This window comes from Solanum tuberosum, unplaced genomic scaffold (assembly GCF_000226075.1).
Source record: "Solanum tuberosum cultivar DM 1-3 516 R44 unplaced genomic scaffold, SolTub_3.0 scf00150, whole genome shotgun sequence".
NCBI lineage: Eukaryota > Viridiplantae > Streptophyta > Magnoliopsida > Solanales > Solanaceae > Solanum > Solanum tuberosum.
The window spans coordinates 1,337,333-1,357,720 of record NW_006239073.1 but is presented as its reverse complement, the minus strand read 5'-3'; the positions used below and the strand labels follow the sequence as shown (position 1 = coordinate 1,357,720).

At 32.6% G+C, this 20,388-nt stretch overlaps 2 protein-coding genes across 4 annotated transcripts; one reads left to right on the top strand and one right to left on the bottom strand.

The window, feature by feature from the left end:
• Window positions 1–7,721: 7,721 nt before the first annotated feature.
• LOC102582314 (pentatricopeptide repeat-containing protein At4g20770) lies at window positions 7,722–11,073 on the top strand. The gene is made up of 2 exons (XM_006352755.2): window positions 7,722–10,142; window positions 10,556–11,073. The coding sequence occupies exons 1-2, from the start codon at window positions 7,878–7,880 to the stop codon at window positions 10,580–10,582; spliced, it is 2,292 nt and encodes a 763-aa protein (XP_006352817.2). The 5' UTR covers window positions 7,722–7,877; the 3' UTR covers window positions 10,583–11,073.
• Window positions 10,646–19,438, bottom strand: LOC102581546 (putative S-adenosyl-L-methionine-dependent methyltransferase MSMEG_1480/MSMEI_1444). Of its 3 annotated transcripts, none has more exons than XM_006352753.2 (7): window positions 19,191–19,438; window positions 18,922–19,073; window positions 18,730–18,850; window positions 12,462–12,619; window positions 11,474–11,614; window positions 11,219–11,392; window positions 10,646–11,129 (listed from the first exon to the last, which is right to left on the bottom strand). In XM_006352753.2, the coding sequence occupies exons 1-7, from the start codon at window positions 19,354–19,356 to the stop codon at window positions 11,058–11,060; spliced, it is 984 nt and encodes a 327-aa protein (XP_006352815.1). In that variant the 5' UTR covers window positions 19,357–19,438; the 3' UTR covers window positions 10,646–11,057. The 3 variants fall into 3 exon arrangements, with proteins under 3 accessions (XP_006352815.1, XP_006352816.1, XP_015166563.1); XM_006352754.2 differs by having other exon boundaries at window positions 12,462–12,586; XM_015311077.1 differs by having other exon boundaries at window positions 18,922–19,024; window positions 19,191–19,273.
• Window positions 19,439–20,388: the final 950 nt, after the last annotated feature.

Here is a 20,388-nt window from a genome sequence, read left to right as displayed (position 1 = left end):
CAAAGTAAAATGAGTAAAAAATGCTAATTGAGATTTCTAATATGATGATTAGTAGAGTTTCATAATTTAATTTTTGTTGAATAACATGAAATTATATATCTAATTAACATAAAATGAAAAAGAATAGAATAATATTAATTGAAATCAAACAATACATGAATGAGTCTTCAAAATATTTGGAAATCATTCAAACTTTTGTGCTAATATGACCATCTTCTTGATGAAATCTTCATTCTTCATTTTGATAAACTTGTACCAAACTAATGTGAACATCCATGTGATTATTCTTGAAGAATATATCTATGATCTTTATCAAAATGAAGACCATATGGTGACATTATTAAGTACATGATTGATAAAAAAGATGAAGAAAAAAAAATAAAAAGAGGGAAAAAACTATACTAAGAAAAAGAAAGAATGAGAAAATAAAAATGAAAATGAAAATGAACATTGAACATTGAACATTGATAATTGTTATTTATAGATTGTGTAAACCATAAGAATAATTAGAAATAAGTTGAAGAGACATATTATTTAAGTAGGGAATGTAAATAGATGAAGGTTTTGTTGTAACTTATTAGATATAATTAGAAGAGTAAATATGATTAATTTTTTAATTAATAAACAAATTATTTAATGAAAAGAAATGAAAAAAAAAAAAAGCCAAAAAAAGAAGAAAAATGAAAAATAGAAATGGAGGCCATAGAGAGGTGCCACATCACCTTGTCTATGTTTCTCCTTTATATATATATATGATTCCAATTTACTTTCTTAATAAATACTAGTCTCACGGCACGTGCGTTGCACGTGTGTATCGTATCATATTGTATACAATATTGTAAAATATAATTAATATTACTAAATTAAAGTTTTGTCGTAAATAATTATAATTGAAAGAACATAGAACAAGTGATTATAAATATTTAATACAGATTATCATAGAATTACTTATTTTTGAGATCAAAATGACAAGATATCATTGATACTATTCAAAATACATTCAATGATTAAATATGGGGAGATAATAATTAATAATATTTCTTTAGTAGTATTATTTTTCACTTCACTCAATTATATAAAAAAGTTTAAGCACCAGTATAGAAATAAATATCAATGTACAAAGGTCACCAGAGGCCCTCCTCTTGACGTTATGACCATAAATGATGGACACCATTTAAGTACAATTTTCTCTTAAATATACATACTTGAAATTTAATATGTGCATGACACTAATGACGATTACCATAAATATTCAATATTTTATCTTTATAAGTAATATATCTTTTTAAAAAATTATTTCTCAACTATTATTTGAGTAACTATCATAGAGAAATAGTTTATACAGACAAAAAATATAACCTCAAAAATTAGTTCTAAAGAAAATTAGGAGATTATAGTGAAATGTTGTTATAACAAATTATAGTTAAATACAGGTTTGAGTGTATGTCAACTATTTAGCTTGACAAATTCTTTGTTTTATATATATATATATATATATAGCATAATTTAATTTTAATATATGAACAACATTACCTATTGTGAAAAATATTTCATTTCTTTAAGTTTCTATCTTATTTTTGTAAAATTGCAGTCTTCTCCTTTTTCTGTCACATGCATATCATATAGTAGTTGTCTAATGAAAGTATCAAGTATCTTATAAAAATTGTATGGTGATAAAAAACAATAAAAAAATTTAATAAAAAAATAACATATGATAAAGTTTTAAATATTATTTATAGAATTTTTATTTGATTTAAGATAATTTTATGATCAACCACAATTTTCTTATCTATTTTTATATGGCTAGCAAGGAGCGTATCTTACGACATAACATTTTCTCAGATTAAAATGAACACAAAATATCACAGGAAATTCATGCATGAAAAAATTCATACTCAATACAAATATATTGAACAATTCATAGCCAATGAAGAAGGAAGACGAAAATATATGTTCATGCTATATTCACTCTAGTGTTTCATTTTTGGAAATCTCAACACTTTACTTTCTTCGTTCATTTTTACTTACATTTCTATCCAAAAACTAATTATTATCATGGCTATATTATCATATTATAATTAAAAGTAAAATATGTTTTCGAAATAGTGGACTAAACATCAAAACTAATAATTCAATGGACTACATTGATGCCCGTTGTTTTAGCAAAATTAAGAAGAAATTTCTTCATTTGAGGGTAAAAACATAAAAAATAAAAATAAAAAAATAGAAAAAAAAAATAAAATATCTTACCTCAATCATGTGCCCTTTTTTCGTATTTTTTATTACTATTGTCCCACAACTTGATCAATTAATTTTTTTTTAGAAAAAATAATTCACGATGTGTGTATTCGTCAATTTTACTCATTATGTGAACACAAACTATTAAGTTCTCTCTCGAATTAAAACACAAAAGAAATTAATTAAAGAATCAAAATAATAAAATGAAATGAAAATCCCCTTGCACTATTTATAGAACTTTTCTGTGTGAAGCAAAGTTCACAGTTAATTGCACATTTCTCTTTTCTCTTCTTCTTTTTCTTGAATAGAAAGTCAATACTTAAATTCCAATGATAAGAACATCAACGAAACATATCAATGGATTAGGGATGAATCATTGATGAAACTGCTAAGTGATCTCAAATAGTCACAGAAAAGAGATCCCCAAAAATTTATAAGGAGTGGATCGTTGTGATTTATAACCAAAGAAAGATGAAGGTTGAAATTGTTGTGACTATTTGTAGGAAACAAGTCTTTTTTTTAATAAATAAAATATGTAGGTTAATTAAAAGTGTATTTATATTCTAAAATAATACAAATAATATTGAAGTATGTATGTGATGAAAATCGTAAAAGGAAAATACAAGTATGAATTGATGAATAAGTTGCTACAATTTATTCACCAACTATTTCTTATGTAGTACCTCGAGTTTCGTTGAATTTCAAACTTGATCAATTGTTGCAAATAACACTTGAGATTTTTTAAGAAGATGAAGAGTAGAAAACTTGAAAAACTGTAGTATAAAAGTGAGAGGAAACACTTCTATTTATAGCTAACAAATAGTGTTATGAATAGGTGCTAATTGTGCCTTATCAGAAAAGTCACAACCCTTTGAAAAAGTTACAACTTATCAGAAAAGACACAATGCTTTGAAAAAGTCACAACCCTTTGAAAAAATCACAACCTTTCTGAAAAGTCACAACTCATCGAAAATGTCACAACCCGTCAAAAAAGTTTCAACCCTTCAAAAAAGTCACAACCCTTTAATGTGAAAAAGTATCTATATTTAATATTATATAAGTAATTAATTAAATTTAAATAAATAGATTGTGTATTTTTTAATTAACGGTATAGTAATTCAACATTCATTTTTAAAAGTTCATGCTTTTGAGATAGTATAGAAGATAGATAGATAGATAGATAGATAGATAGATAGATAGATAGATAGATAGATAGATAGATAGATAGATGTCAAGTCAAAATTCGATAAGAATAAGAATCACCAATTAATTATTGGACTGTAGATAAGTATAAGTATACAGCGAAATTGGTCAAATGTAGATAAAGGGTTGGCTTTTTTATGCTATCAAGAGACAATGACATTCTTTCATGCTCAATTTCAAGTTTTACTATATATACTAGGGAACATGTCCGCGCTTTGCGCGAGGATTAATAGATATGTGTTAGGATGTTTTTTATTTTGGATTAATTATATCATTATATTATTTGAGCATATCATTATCGTTTCATTTGAAATGATGATACATAATGAAACTTATCAAATTTAGTATCTATTTAATGTGAATAATACATTCTTAATGAATAAGTCAGAATATATACTCTATTAAAAAATACTTTATTTTCATTGCTAAAATATATAAATACATCAACAACGGCCCAACATTCTTTATTAGATTGATGTTTAGAGAATATATTCTCTAATCATAATTTATTTCAGCTCCCTATTACGTAGAAACCAATACATGAAAGACGTCATGTCATTCTTGGTTGTTTGATCTTGTGAAACTCCTCTGTATATATATTTTTTCAATTGCTCTTGTTCCTTTCTGAAATATGCAATTCGCTCTTGCATAATATTTTCATACATCACTTTAACCGATTTGCTTGATTGTTCAATTGTATCTGTATTCAAAAATAAATATTTAGAAGAACAATTTAATATAGTCATGAATATTATCATTAATATTTTACCTTGACAATTCTCTGAACTAATTATTTGGAGCCGATCTTTATATTTTTTTTTATCCATTGTAGTACTTCTGTATAAGTATTTGTCAAAGTCAGATAGAGTATTGCAATAAATGGTAAGTTCCATATAATAATATTGGATATTGAAAAACTAACCTCAATTAACCACTATGAGCCGATGGTGACTATGAAGATAAATGGTGTGTGTGGATCTTTATGATTTTGTTTGTGGTATTTATACCACTTTTTTGATGTATTGATTGTGCTACCATTTAATTGTATGAATTAATTATTTGGATTTTTTAAATGTTTGTGTAAAGGTAACTGTGAAAATTTTGTAAATAATTGGAGAAAAGTTGGGGATTCGTATTGTTTTTATTTATTTATTATGAAATATATGGTATGAATTTATTATGGAGATATAGTAAATAAAAAGGTGTAGAGAAATATATATAGATAAGTTTTCACATTGATCATGTAGATCAACGTGAATATTTTGAAATTAAAAAAATAAAGTGTATTTTTACAACTTTTTCCTATTGGTTGTGATCTCCATTTATTCTTTTAAATAATGAGATTATTTATGAAATTGTTACATCTTGATGTAAATATAAGTGTAAGACATTTTGAGAAAGAATAGGCAAAAAGGATGAATTTGTATTTTTTTTATTAATTCGGGTAAAGTTGTAGAGAGTATCGCGAGAGAGTTTGAGAGTCTTTGTCAGAGGGTAAAATATGAGGTGCGCACTTGCTTGTGTTACTGATTTGTTATATAAATAAAGGGAAAGGTGGACAAAAATTGCTTAGTATGGTGTTATTGTATAGAAAGTAATCCATACATATTAGATCATGATATGACGCTACATAAATCTTGGGATTTAAAAGATTTTTATAGATTTAATTAAAAATACTACTAAGATTTTCAATGATATCCCTGGATGTAATTTAACTTCAAGCACTCATCCATGAAAACACCAATGGCATGAACATGAAAGAAATAATTATATGTTGATATCATTATTTTAAAGTTATAACTGAAGATTGATGTCTCAATTTAAGAAAATATATATTTAAAATATCTTATTTTTCATCTCTCCTCATCATTGCTACTACAATTTATTACATTTTCTACCTTCTATTTTTATAATTCTTAATTTTTTTTTAATCTCTCCAGTTTATTACCATAATTAATTTTTCTTATTCACAAAAATTTATTTTTCCTTAATAAGTTTTTTTCCTTTAATTTATAAAATTTGAATAAAAAATAAATCTCAAATATTTTATTTTTCTTTTTCCGTGATATTACTGCAACCTGTTATATTTTTTTATTTCTTCTCATTGTTACTGTAAAAAAAAATTAATTCATCATCCCACCTTCTATTTCTAAGGTTTTCTAAATAAAATCTTATCTATCTCTCATTCTTATTATCATAACTATTAAATTATTATTATTATTATTCTCCAAATTTCTCTTTTTTTCTTATTTTTTCTCTCTTGACCTATAAAATATATATAAAAAAATAATAAAAAATATCTCTTTGACCAAAAATCATAATTCTCCTTTTTCTTCTTTTCTTGAGTTTTTAAATATTTTTTTAATTATATTTTATGTTAAAAAGCTTAAAAGAAGTTATAATAGTGTCTAACTTAATATTTTTTTAAGACATAGTTATGATACTTACCTTTATATTATTAAATTATGATAAATATATTTAACTTATTTATCTCTCTTCTCTTTATTGTCTTTCATCTCTCCTTATCATCAATTTACTCATTATTTTTTCTTAAATTCGTTTCTCCACCTTATTATCATAAACTCAAATTTTTTACAAAATAGTGTCTTATTTAATACAATATTTTTTAACATAGTTATGATACTCACCTTTATATTATTATACATTATGATAAATATATTTACCTTATTTATCTCTCTTCTCACTATTACTACAATTTATTGTCTTTTATCTCTCCTTATCATTGCTACAATTTACTCATTATTTTTTCTTAAATTCGTTTTTTAACCTTCCATTTTTATAGTTTTTTAAAAATAAAAATCTTATTATCTCTCCACCTTATTATCATAAACTCAAAAAAATTATAAAATAGTGTCTTATTTAATATAATATTTTTAAACATAATTATGATACTCACCTTTATATTATGATAAATATATTTACCTTATTTATCTCTCTTCTCATCCTTACTACGATTTATTGCCTTCCATACCTCCTTATCATTACTACAATTTTTTATTTTTTTTTACCTTTTTAGTAGTTTTTTTAAATGAAAAATTTTATTATCTCTCCTCCTTAAACATATCCTTATTGTCATGATTTATTATTATTATTCACAAAAATTTTCTTCTTTTGATCTATAAAATCAGTTTAACTTTTAAAAAAAAAAAAACAAATACCTTATTTATCTCTCTCCTCATATTACTACTATTTATTATTTTTTCTTAAATTCCTCTTTCTATCTTCTATTTTTTCAAAGTTTTTTAAAGAAAAATAAATATCATCCATCTCTCTTCCTTATTATCATAATTTATTATTATTCAAGAAAATTTTTATTCTTTCCTTTTTTTCCCTTTTGATCTATAAAATTTGCCAAAAATATCTCTTTGACTAAATATTATAATTAGTTTTTTTCTCCTATTCTTGACTTCATATATTTTTTTGTTATTTATGTACTATGTTAAAAAAATTCAAAAATACTATAACTATAATCTTATTTACTTTTTAAGTAGTTATATATATTAAGTTTAATTGATATATTTTTTATAATTTCATATTTCAAATGTTAAATAAAAAAAGTAGAAAGAGAGAACTGACTACAGATAAAGTAAAATAAAAAGTAACTCTTTTAACTTCTTTTCCATTTTTCCGTGTTTTCTTTTTATGGTAGTTCTTTTAAATTTTTTCTTTCCTTTTACTTTTTACTCAATTTATTACTATCATTCTTACTTTTATCTATATTTTTTACTATCATAAAAGAGAATCAAAAATTTATTTTCCCTTTTCATATCATTTCAGTATTCTCTATACTCATTATTTGTAAATAAAAAAGATTAATTGAAATGAATAAAAAAAATTTTAAAAAATTGAGAAAATAAATAAATAAGAATGGTGGTCATAGAGAGGTGCCACATATGATTGCTTAAATTCAGCTTTATGCCACATAGGATTGCTTAGATTCAGTTATATATATATATAGATTTCGTGATTATTTGATACCTTTCTAACTCTATGCCAGGCACAATTTGTTTATTTTTATTTGTCGTTGTTTGATTTGGCACACTTATTAATAAAATAATTATTGATATAAGTATTTTATCAAACTATCCATACTAAATGATATTTAGTGTTAGATCTTAAAAAATAAGTATTTACTGTTAAAAAACAAACATGAAAAAAATAATTTGTATTTTCTTGATACTCAAAACTCAAAAGTAACAAATAAAAATAAAACTTCATTTTAAGAATAATTGACAAGTAAAAAATGAATGGAGTGAGTATATGGTTCTGTTCGCATGAGGATCACCCATATACATACGCAATTTTACAAGTCATTTCTAAAGTAGTAGAAAAGAAAAGAAAGAAAAAAATTTCTGCTACTCGATCGCCTAGTATTACTATTATCTACTTTGTTTTATTACAAAAATAAAATAAAAATGCATGCCAGGATCAACACTGCCTACTTGGTAAATCTCTTACAAACCTCCATTGACACCAAAGCTTACACTGCAGGCAAACTTCTCCATGCCCATATACTACGAATTGGCCTTTCTGCTGATACATTCCTCCTAAACCGTCTCATAGAATTGTATTCCAAATCTGGTCATATTCACACCGCACGACACCTGTTCGATCAAATGCTTCAACCAAATATATATTCTTGGCACTCCCTCTTGACTGCTTATTGTAAGCAAGGTCAGCTTGACAATGCCCATGAGCTATTTTCGATTATGCCTGAAAGAAATAGTGTATCATGGAACACTCTCATCAGTGCATTTGCTCGAAACCGTCATGAAACAAAGGCCTTGGAGGTTTATTCTCAAATGAACGCACATGGTTTCTCACCGACCCATATCACATTCGCCAGCGTTTTAAGCGCCTGTGGTGGGTTGGCTGAATTGGAGTACGGCAGGGTGTCTCATGCTTCTGCTGTCAAGTATGGGCTTCACAAGAATGTGTATGTTGGGAATGCTTTGTTGAGCTTGTATGTAAAATGTAGCTGCCCTCGGGATGCGTTGATAGCCTTTAGGGAGTTGGATGAGCCTAATGAGGTTTCCTTCACGGCAATGATGTGTGGATTGGTAGATAATCACCAAGTGGAAGAGGCATTTGAAATGTTTAGGTTAATCCAGAGGAGTGGAATTAGGATTGACTCTGTTTCATTGTCTAGTGTACTGAGAGGTTGCGCTAAACGCGGGGGTTTGAATTTTGGTTGGAATGGTGAGACTGATAGTGATCTACCTAATACGCAGGGGAAGCAAGTCCATTGTTTCACCATTAAACTTGGATTTCAAGGAGACCTTCACGTGTGTAACTCCTTGCTTGACATGTATGCAAAAAATGGTGACATGGAAAGTGCTGTAGTATTGTTTGGAAACCTTTCTGAAACTAGTACTGTTTCTTGGAATGTTATGATAAGTGGGTTTGGACAGAATCATGACAAAGAAAGAGCGATGGAGTACATGGAAAGGATGCGGGGTATGGGTGTTGAACCAGATGAGGTTACTTACATAAATATGCTCGCGGCTTGTGTTAAATCAGGGGATGTTGAAAATGGCCGCTTGATATTTGAGAGCATGGCTTGCCCTAGCTTGATTTCATGGAATGCTATTCTTTCAGGCTATTCACAGAATGAGGAACATCTCAAGGCACTAAAGCTTTTCAGAGAGATGCAATTTCAAAATCTGCGACCTGATCGGACCACTTTGGCTATCATACTTAGTTCATGTTCTGAGATAGGGTTTCTAGAAAGTGGGGTGCAGGTCCATGCTACTTCATTAAAGTGTGTCTGTCCTAGAGACATATATATAGCTAGTGGTCTTATTGGTATGTACCTAAAATGTGGTAGAGTAGAAGCGGCTGTACGTATTTTTGATGGGCTCACTCAAGCAGATATAGTCTGTTGGAATTCTCTAATTACTGGTTTATCCTATAATTCATTGGATAAAGAAGCTTTTACTTTCTTTAAGCGAATGCTACAGATGGGGATGTTACCTAATGAGTTTTCATTTGCTACTACACTGAGTTGTTGTACAAAGCTATCCTCATTATCGCAAGGGAGACAACTTCATGGGCTGATAATTAAAGATGGGTATGCTAATGAAGTTGTAGTTGGAAGTACTCTGATTGACATGTATTCCAAATGTGGCGATGTAGATGAGGCCAGGGTACATTTTGACATGATGCCCTATAAGAATACAATTACATGGAACGAAATGATACATGGCTATGCACAAAATGGTTGTGGAGATGAAGCTATTTTCTTGTATGAAGACATGATTTGTTCAGGAGGAAAACCTGATGTTATAACTTTTATTGCCGCTCTAACTGCTTGTAGTCACTCTGGGCTTGTCAACCTGGGGCTTAAGATATTCAACTCAATGCAGCAACAATATGGGTTGATGCCACTTGTTGATCATTACACTTGCATGATTGATTGTTTGGGTCGCGCTGCCCGGTTTAGTGAAATAGAAGAACTCATTGATAAGATGTCATGCAAAGATGACTCTGTTGTCTGGGAGGTTTTGCTTAGTTCTTGTAGGCTCCATGGAAATGTAACTTTAGCAAGGCGGGCAGCAGAGGAGCTAATCCGTCTTAATCCGCAGAATTCCGCCCCTTATGTGCTTCTAGCAAATATGTATACATCGTTAGGGAGATGGGATGATACAGAGGAAATTAGAGCTGCTATGTTGGAAAGGCAGGTAACTAAGGATCCTGGGTTTAGCTGGGGGTGAATTTTTGAATAAGTAGCAAGTGTAGCAGGCTGCTTTAAATTTTGACAGACAGCTTAAGTGAAAGATGCCCCTGTTTGTTAATGGCAGGAAATTTTTGCATCTGTCTCAACTACTTGTAGGTAGTTGATATGCTCTGTTATAGCTGATCAAGCTCGGATTTCTCAAAAGGGCCTTCCAATTTTTTAGATATTATTTCAATGTACTGTTTAGTCTCCGGAAAAAGCACTATTTCTTGGCCAATGTCATAGATTTCTTGTGTGTAGTAGCTTCTCATTTTCCCAATCGAGGGATAAAAATTCTGGATATTCTTCTTTCTTCTACTGGCTACTGATATTGATACTCTTTACTTCTGTGTTTGTATCATTTTTCTGGGCTAGCAGGATACAACTATGACTTACTGGAACTAAGAGGCTCCAAGTCATTGTCAACTAATATGTAGCTTCCATATCCAATAGTTGTCACACGGAGAATGCACAAAGAAGTTTGCTGTTACATTGCAACAAATGCTAATAGTTCATACACCAATTTCTGAAAATGGTCTAAGGTGTACATGAAAGGTATGAAGCATGTATATATAACTTCCTTTATGCAGATTGTGCCTCACTCTTGCAGATCTTATGCGCCAAAGTTAAAAAAGAGCGAAAGTCCTATGTTGACATGCACTTTTTTAAGTGTTGATCCTTTTGGGAACCTTTCTTCTTCGATCATCGATGGAGGAGCTTGAGATACAGCCACAGGCATAGCAGGTTGAATCTCGACAGGTAATATACTGCTTGCAGTTTGCAGGGTTAATTCAAAATACAGCCAGTTCTAGTAGAAGGAAATATATACTTTTCTAACTTCCCTAGAGCTCCTCAAAAGGAAAAAACTCTTCCAACTTCCCTAGAGCTCCTCAAAGCCTTCTTCATCCCCTTCTTCCTCTATTCTCTGAAATTCTGTCCTCCAGGTTTCCATCTGTTGGGATACCAATATGTTTAGATACTAGGGATCTCAAGAGAATGAGAATACATTTGCACAAACCTATAAAGGTATAGTAAATCTACCTGATCATCAGAGAAACGTAGATGCTCTGCAACAAAAAGTATGCTTGTGCTGACTTCTGACACTCTTTTTGCAGAATCTTGCCTGAGGTTTCGTGCAACTTCATCATATTCAATCATCTTAACCCGAAAACCATAGCTCATAAAGAGATCGTCAAGCCACTTCTTTATGGCATACTGAACACAAACCAAGAATTAGATTGTCTTGAGGATTCTCTAATGCTTTAATTGAACAAAGAAACTGTCTGCTCAACTTACAAGATCACCAACGTGGTCTCCAACATCCATTTCAGCCAGCCAGACAGGAAGTTCTCCCAAGAAAAGACATCCCTTCATGGCTAAATTACTGACAGTGGACAAGATATCTTTAAAACTTTCCAAGTTCACAACAGGCAATCCCTACAAATGAGGTCCTATTGTTACTGATAAGATACTCTATACACATGAATTCCACATCAATTGTACGCTATTGACCATAATACATATACTTCCTCCGTCCCATTTTATATGATGTAGTTTGACTTGACATGGAGTTTAAGAAAGAAAGACAAACTTTTGAAACTTGTGGCCTAAAATAAGTGATAGATGTTTGCATGGCTAAACAATCATTTCATTAAGGGTAAAATGAACATTTTAAAGTTAAATTGTTACTCAGTATAAAAGTGTCATTCTTTTTGGGACCGAGTAAAAAGGAACCGAGTCATATAAATTGGGACACGGGGAGTAGCAAGGTCAAACCCAAATGAGGATAAAAGTGGTACTTTGAACTCAAGGTGACCTTCTAGAAGTGCAAGATGATCAGTCACGATGCTGCCAATAGCAGCGACAATTTAGGAATGTGAACTACCACAGCTGATGAGTGGGAAATATACATATTGTGATTATATGTCAGTGAAGCCAGTAGCCAAGACAAATGAAGCCAAAGATGGACACAAGTTTCACAACTAACGAGAAGTTTGCTACAATCTGGAGCACAAAGATGGAAGAATAAACAGCCGTACTCAAGAAAGATGCTCACTGTCATGCCAAAAATTTAGTCTCTGTGACATGCAGCCCAAGCTCTGTGTTTTCTTTTCTAGTTATTATCTTTTCTGGTGGATGAGAGGTGAGTAAAAATCCTCTTCTTTTGTTTGAGCTTGTATGGATGAAGAGCCAGCAGGGATAAAAACTCTAATTCTGTAAGTGCCATAAATGAATTCTTACTTCATAGAAGGTCAAAAGAAATATCCAGAAACCATATATTCACCTGAAAAGCCCATATACTTGGTCTTGTACCGCTGAATCCTTTACTGCACAGTATATTTTCTACGTCAAAAGACTCTGATGGGACATGAAAAGACATGCATCCTCTTGGGATCTTAGCCCCGGCATCTATGTCATCCACAGTGGTACCATAAGGATATGCTTCATGTGCTCATCAAACCAACACATAGGAATAAAGACAAAATGGTAGAAGGAAAATCTAGGAAGAAAAACATTATTCTTCAAACACAACCATAATACAAGTCATAGATGCCATTGAAAAAAGCATGGAAGTCTAATCAAGAATTCACTAAGCTCAGAAATAATATAGCTAACTATGTCTCTTTTGATGCCTGAGGAATGGAAGAAATAGATGATTCTTTCAAAATAGTGAGTCTGCATTGAGAGTATCGAAAGATCCTTCCTATTTTTGGTGTAAAGAGAAGATTGTACAGATAGATGGCAAATTGGAGGGATGCCAACTGATGACATGGTTCATAAAAACAATTTTGAGATTAAAAAAACTCATTACCAACTCAGCGTGATATATTAACAAATGTACTAGTATGTCCGGTAGAAAGAACCAAAAACAGGAAGGTACTACCTCAACATCATAAAGGAGCAATAGCCTTTAGCTTATCACTTATTTATCCCCCCTCCCCGCACCCCCACCCACCCCCAAAAAAATAATATTTGCTTATCAGTATATCCCCAAAAAGACATTTAGCTTATCACTTCTTTATTCCCCAAAAAAAAAGAGAAGACATTTTGCTTATCACTATCCCTCTCATTATATTCCATTTTACTTATAACTAGAACTAGAAGAAGCCTCAAGTAGTTTCAACAACATATCCAGTGCCTCAACTAGTTTGGAATTGAGATATAATTGATTGATTGATAAATTTCTTTTTCTATAACAATTATTAATTGATTTCTAAGTAGAAGATAAATATAAATAAAATGGCAGACAAAGATAGTAAATAGTGGTAATAGTATCTTCTATGAACTACATAACATGGCTATATGGATTCACAAAAAGAAGGAAAAAGGCTCAAATATGCCATCGAACTTTCAAAAAAGGCTCATTTATGCCATCCGTTAAATTTTTTGCTCATTTATGTCATTGTTGTTAAAGAAAAGGCTCATCCATGCCATTTTTTTCAACTCCGGTTTTGCAAAACCACTTTCTACACCCCAAACAACGTTTAATACTTTTCAATTGAAGTTTTTGGATCAAATGTACTCTTTTTGTTTCTTCTTCCCTAAGAATACCAAGAACACATGAACAACTCCCAAATTTTCAACATCTTCAATTCTTCACGAAATCATCTCAAATTTCGGCTACATCATTCATTTCTTTTTTTAAAAAAAAACAAAATTCTAAAATCATTTGTAGAGTTTAAGAAATTCACCTGTATTAAAAAAAAATTCCAAAAAAATGAAAATCATATGTTAGTTGATAAGTGATTTTGCAATGTAAGAACAAATGCCTAACTGTCTCAACTGCTTCCCCACATAAACAACAACGTGTCACCAGAATGTTGTTTCTTTTCCTTAGATTCTCATGTGTTAGTACTGCCTCTTTTGCTAGCACCAAGTGAAACATGCCACCTTAAGTGGAGTTTTGGCTTTCCAGATTTGTCTCCAAGGCCAATTGAGAGTTAGAGGAGCCCTGTTTATGACCTTGTAACCTGAGTTCACTTTGTATCTTCCTTTGTTGTGCTCTGTCCACCGTAGGCAGTCCTCCCCTTCCTTCAAACCTTGAAATGATTCCAACCTTTTAAAGAACTCAACTAATCTACAAACTTCCCAGACATTTAAATTCCTTCAGCGATATAGATCCCAACCTTGGGGAGACCACATTTCAGCCACTATTTTGTCTTTATGTAGTGCTAAGTCAAAGATATCAGAATCGTGTCCTGATACCATTGTGTATTATAGTAGTATGATTCCTTAAGAAAGGCCACCAGTTCCTAATTGATCTCCAAACAGTAACACCATAGGAATTGGTTGCTTCCTTGGTGACCCATGAATCCATCTCTCCATACTTCAGTTTAATCACCTTGCTCCATAATGAGTATGGTTCATGAGCATATCTCCACAACCATTTCAGCTTTAGAGCCTTAATTTGGTTCTTCAAATTTTTTATGCCTAATTCTCCTCTTTTTTTTCCGTGATCAGAACTTTCCATTTTATCAGATGGTATCCCTTTCTTTTCTTATTTCTTTGCCCGAAAAAATCCCTTCTTAGTTTATCCAATCTTTGTACTACTCCTGCAGGTATTGGGAACAAAGTTAGCATGTACGTAGAAAGGGCATCTAAGAATGCATTTATCAAAGTGAGCCTGCCCCCCCCCCCCCCTCTTGATAAATATTGTGCTTTCCCTCTAACCAACTTCTTCTCACATTTCTTCAAGACAGAATTCCAAATTTCTTTGGACGGTAATTTTGCTCCCAATGGCATCCCCAGATATATAGCAGGTAGTGCTCCCACCTCGCCTCCTAGCACTGAGGCCAAAAGCTCCATATTAGAGACCAAGTTTATAGGATATAAATGGTTCTTTCCTAGTTGATGTGAAGACCTGACATGCCTTCAAAAAGCACCAGAATGACCCTGAGGTACCTTAGTTGTTCCTCATCTGCATCACAAAAAATCAAAGTGGCATCTGCATATTAGAGATGTGTTCCCTCCAAACTCCTCTCATTGTTTGTAGACACTTCAAATCATGTGACCCACCTATTGTTTTAGCTGTCTTGATCATGTTGTTAAGTCCCTCCATGACAAGAATAAAAATGACGGAGATAAAGGATCCCCTTGTCTAATTCCTCTTTGAGCTTCAAAAACAACTTCAAGAACACCATTAATGAGGACAAAAAACTTTACTATTGAAATGCAAAAATTATCTATCTAATCCACTTTTCTCCAAATCCCATTTTCCTGAGTATATTGAGAAGGAACCCAGTTAACATGATCATAAGCTTTCTCAATGTCCAGTTTGCATAGGATGCCTAGGTTTTTTTTTTTTATATAAGATAAGTGGTATTAATAACAGCATCAGGAAGATGCTAAATTTACAAGATATGGCATTTGAGCTTACAAAAAAATCTCTGGCTAACTATACAAACTATCTAACCCAGAGCTAATGAGTTAGTAAAATCCTGAAGTTGTTCTGCATTAGCAGCAAGATACAAGTTGGTCCGACTAAACAAATTTTCAGTGCACCTAGTCTTCAAAATGCCTAAAGCAGTTGACTCTCCATCAAAACATCTCTTGTTCCTCTCTAACCAAATACACCAAAAAATACAAGCAGGTATCATAATCCAGATCTTCTTGATGGCTTTGTCAACTTTCCATAGACTCCAACTCTCATATGCATCCTTAACAGTGAGGGGTGTGGTCCAATTGATGCCAGAGAGACAAAAAAACATGCTCCATAATTCTGAGGCCAGCTCACAATGAAGAAGAAGGTGTCTGGGGTTTTAGCCTCTTTTTTGCACATATAGCATCTGTTTGGGAATTGGATTTTTCTTTTCTTTTATGTTGTCTTGGGTGAGACATGCCTCATATAGAGCTATCCAGGTAAAAAAAACTACCTTAGGTGGTAGCTTGGTCCTCCAGATGAGTTTCCAGGGCCAGTTAGCTATCACGAGGTTTCTAGAGCACAACTGTTGATACCCTTCCTTGACTGTATAAACAACTTTCTGGTGTCCCCATTTGAGCTTATCAGCTGCCGGTAGATTAATGTGACAATGTTGTAGTTTAGCAAAAAGGTCTACCAGATCATTCACTTCCCAATCGTGCATATTCCTTCTAAATCTCAGATCCCAATTGATCTCTTCTTTATTAGCAGCAATAACAGAATTGGGATCTTGAGCAATTCTAAACAAATCTGGGAAATCCTCCGAAGAGTGGTATTTCCAAGCCATTTGTCTGTCCAAAATTTTAGGAGTAAACCATTGCCCAATTCAAAGTAAGCGTTCTGATCAAATGTATCCCACAACATCCTAATACTCTTCCACAGTCCCACTCCGTAAGGAAGTGTAGTAATATTTGAGCACCATTGATTCAGCCTTCCATGCTTAGCTATGATGACCTCTTTCCAGAGCCCTGCGTCTTCCAAGTTGTATCTCCAAAGCCACTTCATCATCATACTTTTGTTGTGGGCTGCAAAATTCTTAATGCCAAGACCTCCTTGGTATTTTGGTTGTGTGACCTTCTCCCATCGAATGAAATTTGTGTTTCTCCCTGTTGCCTTTCCAAAGGAAGTCCCTTCATGCCTGGTTTCTTTTGATCCACTCTAGAGTCTATTGCTTCATTTGCTATTGACACCGCATCCATTATTTGTCCTCCTTTGATGAAAGTCATCTGTTGGGAGTCTACCAGCTTGTACATCACCCTTTTGATTCTTTCTGTTAAGAATTTAGACAACAACTTATAGAAACTACCTATCAAGCTTATTGGTCTAAAGTTTTTAAGTTCCTTTGCTCCTTTCTTCTTTGGGATCAAGGCAATATATGTGGCATTGAAACACTTCTCAAACATTTCCTACTCATAGAAATTATGGAAGGCCTCCATGATATCATGTTTAAGAATTTCCCAACATTTGATGAAAAAACCCATAGTGTAACCATCAGGTCCTGGGGCTTTATCAATGGCACATAACTTCAAGCATTTATAAACTTCTTGCTCCTCAAATTTGGCCTGTAGTTGTGATATTTCTTCCTCTAATATTGAAGGACAATTCACTAAATTTTCATCAGGTCTCAATCTTGTTGAGTTATTGAATTCGCGCTCAAAAGATATCGAGTTTTGGTATCTAGCTCGGAGGGAAACTACTCTTGAAATTGGAGGTGATTTCGTGAAGAATCAAAGAAGTTTGAAATTTGGGAATTGTTAATATTCTTTATGTGTTCTTGGTGTTCTTAAGGAAGAAGAAGCAAAAAGAGTTCATTTGATCCAAAAACTCAAATTGAAAAGTGTTAAAAGTTGTTTGGGATGTAAACAATGGTTTTGCAAAATCAGAGTTAAAAAAATGGCATGGATGAGCCTTTTCTTTAACAACAATAGCATAGATGAGCCAAAACTTTTAATGGATTTTCTGAAAGTTCGATGGCATATTTGAGCCTTTTCCTCAAAAAGAAAGAACTTCTTTTACAAGATCTGAAATTTAATTTTTACAAGTCTAGGTTTAGACTTTTTAGGAGAAACCAAGGAAGTTACTACAGGGTTTTATGGTTTGACTAGTACCAAGACTGTTGAATTTGCAAGGTAAAGTAACTCCTGAGGCTTCTCCCTTGTAACAGATATACAAAAGCTCCTTTAAGGTACCTTTTATTTCCTTATACAGAAGGTATTAGGTTTTAGTGACAGGAAAGAACCGTTTACTTGAGATACAAGAGCTGGAAAGAATGGGGACAAAGATGGAAGCACACATCCAACATAAGGATATAGTTTCTACAAAAATGGGAAAAAAGAAAGGGATCTGTTGATTTACTTAGTTGCTGGATCAGAAGAGGGGGGAAACAAGAACCAAAATAAGTGGTGCAGAATCATCCCAGCATGCATATGGTGGACAGTTTGGAAAGAAAGGAATAGGAGATGTTTTGAGGATAGATTTAATTTCATATAAAAAGTTAATGGTAATTGTATTGTATCCTTATATTTTTGGTGTAAAGAGGAATATATAGAAGAAGTAGAACAGATAGTTGGTCTTTTAGGCTCTTCGTAATTACTTTTGCTCCTTTGTGTCTCTTTTTTGGAGGTCTCCAGCATTAAGGAGGAATATAACATTACCATTTTTATTTTACTTTTAAAAAAAAGATCTCTTAATGCATTCTGCTGGAGGAAAGAACAGAATAAATTAGAGCTTAATGATAGAAATTTCATTTATTAGGGAATTTGCAACTGCAGACACAATTTTAGACTTTGAAAACATCCTTAGGCCACCAAAAGATGGTTGCTTTGAATGGAAAATGGAGGAAACCATTGTCTGTTTGATTTGACTAAAAACTATTGTTTCCCAGATTCTACCTAAACATCAACCCCAGCCCCAATAAGAAAGAGTGAAGAATAAATTCTGTAGCTGGCATAATCGCATGATCAGCAATTGCAGGTTCAAAACCGAATATGAACATAGTTAATATAAAACAGTAAAATCATATCTCATAAATAGAGAAATCTAAAGGAGTTGCAGAATGGTGTAAGTTGTGCATTGGTTCCCATACAAACTACCAAAAACTAACACACACAAAAAGGGAGAAGGACGATAAAACCTTGAAGCTTCTGAAGTGCTCCTCTAAATACTTTCTCGGGGCATATGTCAAATACTAAAGTTGATGTGGGCCAATTGAGCCTGTAAGGTCGCGTATCCAGTCCATCTGTTAACAAAACAACCTGCAGCATGTGTGTGGAGTAGTGCCCATCAAAACCAATTAATTAGATCCTTGTTAATATTGGTTTCATACCTGTTTCAGTCCATCAGTAGATTGCATTGTTTCAAGCAACTTGTCATCAATAAACTTAGTTGCAAGACAGTATGGATGCAGCTCTTGATCCATGTCTTCGACACTATTACAAGGAAGAAGGCAGCCGACATAAGGGTCAATAAGGAGAGGATCTGCAAAAGCAAAAATTAAGTCTTGAACCTAGTAACTCAATCGAATTTGATTCTTTTCAATTTCAACAACCCTGTAGTGTAGCCATCAAAGCTAAGAAAATTGAAAAATGGATTTGCCTGGAGAGTGAGACTCCCGGAAACGAAGTGAAGCTCGTTCAATGGCGGCCTGGAAAAAAGGGTCATTTTCTTGTTGAACCTTGAAGCTTGCTCGAGCTCTAATGCTGAAATATGTGCTCTGTGTTGAAAAGGGGAAAAAATGAACCCTGCCTCGTAACACTTCCATTCTACACTCTACAATGAATCTTTTAGGGACTATTTCTATCTTTTAGTTTTGTTTTTTTTTCAATTGAACCAAGTATCCTATGAACATTTGAAACAAGGCAAAATGGTCGGGTGATACCTATACTTGTACCCGTTTGTATTGTAAACCCTTCAACTTATCCCTTTGTCATCTGAACCCTTACACTTAATAAAACATAATATATCAAACCCCTCTGACCGTTGACCATGCCTATGTGGCATTAATATGGTTGAGTTGGCAAGAGAGTGAGACCACACGCCTATTAAGGCAAGTGAACATCATATTTAAATTAAAGAGTAAATAATAAACATAAAAAGAAAATTGAAACCTTTCTTCTTCACCCAACGACCCACTTTTTCAGCAATTAATTAAGAAGTCATTTCTTCTTCCCTCACTATCCCCTCCTTTTTTGGCCATTCTCACGCTTGAACAAACTTTTTATTTTCTTCTTCGCAATTTACCAACACCTATTTAGCAAGGTTTAGCAATCCGCTGAATGTTCTTTGTGGCAGTCTCTTTTTAATTTTTGAGATTGGATTTGATTGGGAGAAATGCTCACACCTTTTTCAGCTTGAAATTTTGTTCTTTTTTTTCTTTTGGCAAAAATATACTATTTGTTAAAATACGGTAGCCACTTTTAATTTATCCGTCGAGGTTTTGGGGTGTATTTCTATGTGACGACTGTCTGTGCTTTGTACTATTAAGTGACTCCAGTATTTGGAAATAGGTTTTGTTGCAAAAAAAAAACACCTATTTAGCAATTCTTGGCGACTGATTCACCGCGAGAAGGAGAAAACGGATCAGCTCTCGCCGGAGACCACTGAATTGCAGTGGCGTGAGAGAGAGGCGACACTGGCTAGTGGAGAGGAGAACGAGGTGGGGTGCGGTCATGGTGGTGAAGAGGTTTTTGGTCCAGATCTGGTGGTGCGGTGGCTTTAGGTTGTTGTTTTTGTGGAGATTGGAGGAGGAAATAAAAATAGTGATGGTGTGCGGTGGAGATGAAGATAGTGAGGG

Coding starts and splice junctions, on each gene's coding strand:
- LOC102582314 (XM_006352755.2), top strand. CDS start 7,878: ATGCATGCCAGGATCAACACTGCCTACTTGGTAAATCTCTTACAAACC. Junction 10,143..10,555: donor CTGCTATGTTGGAAAGGCAG/GTAACTAAGGAT, acceptor CTGGGCTAGCAG/GATACAACTATGACTTACTG.
- LOC102581546 (XM_006352753.2), bottom strand. CDS start 19,356: ATGGAAGTGTTACGAGGCAGGGTTCATTTTTTCCCCTTTTCAACACAG. Junction 11,393..11,473: donor GAGACCACGTTGGTGATCTT/GTAAGTTGAGCA, acceptor GTTTGTGTTCAG/TATGCCATAAAGAAGTGGCT. Junction 11,130..11,218: donor TACGTTTCTCTGATGATCAG/GTAGATTTACTA, acceptor GTATCCCAACAG/ATGGAAACCTGGAGGACAGA.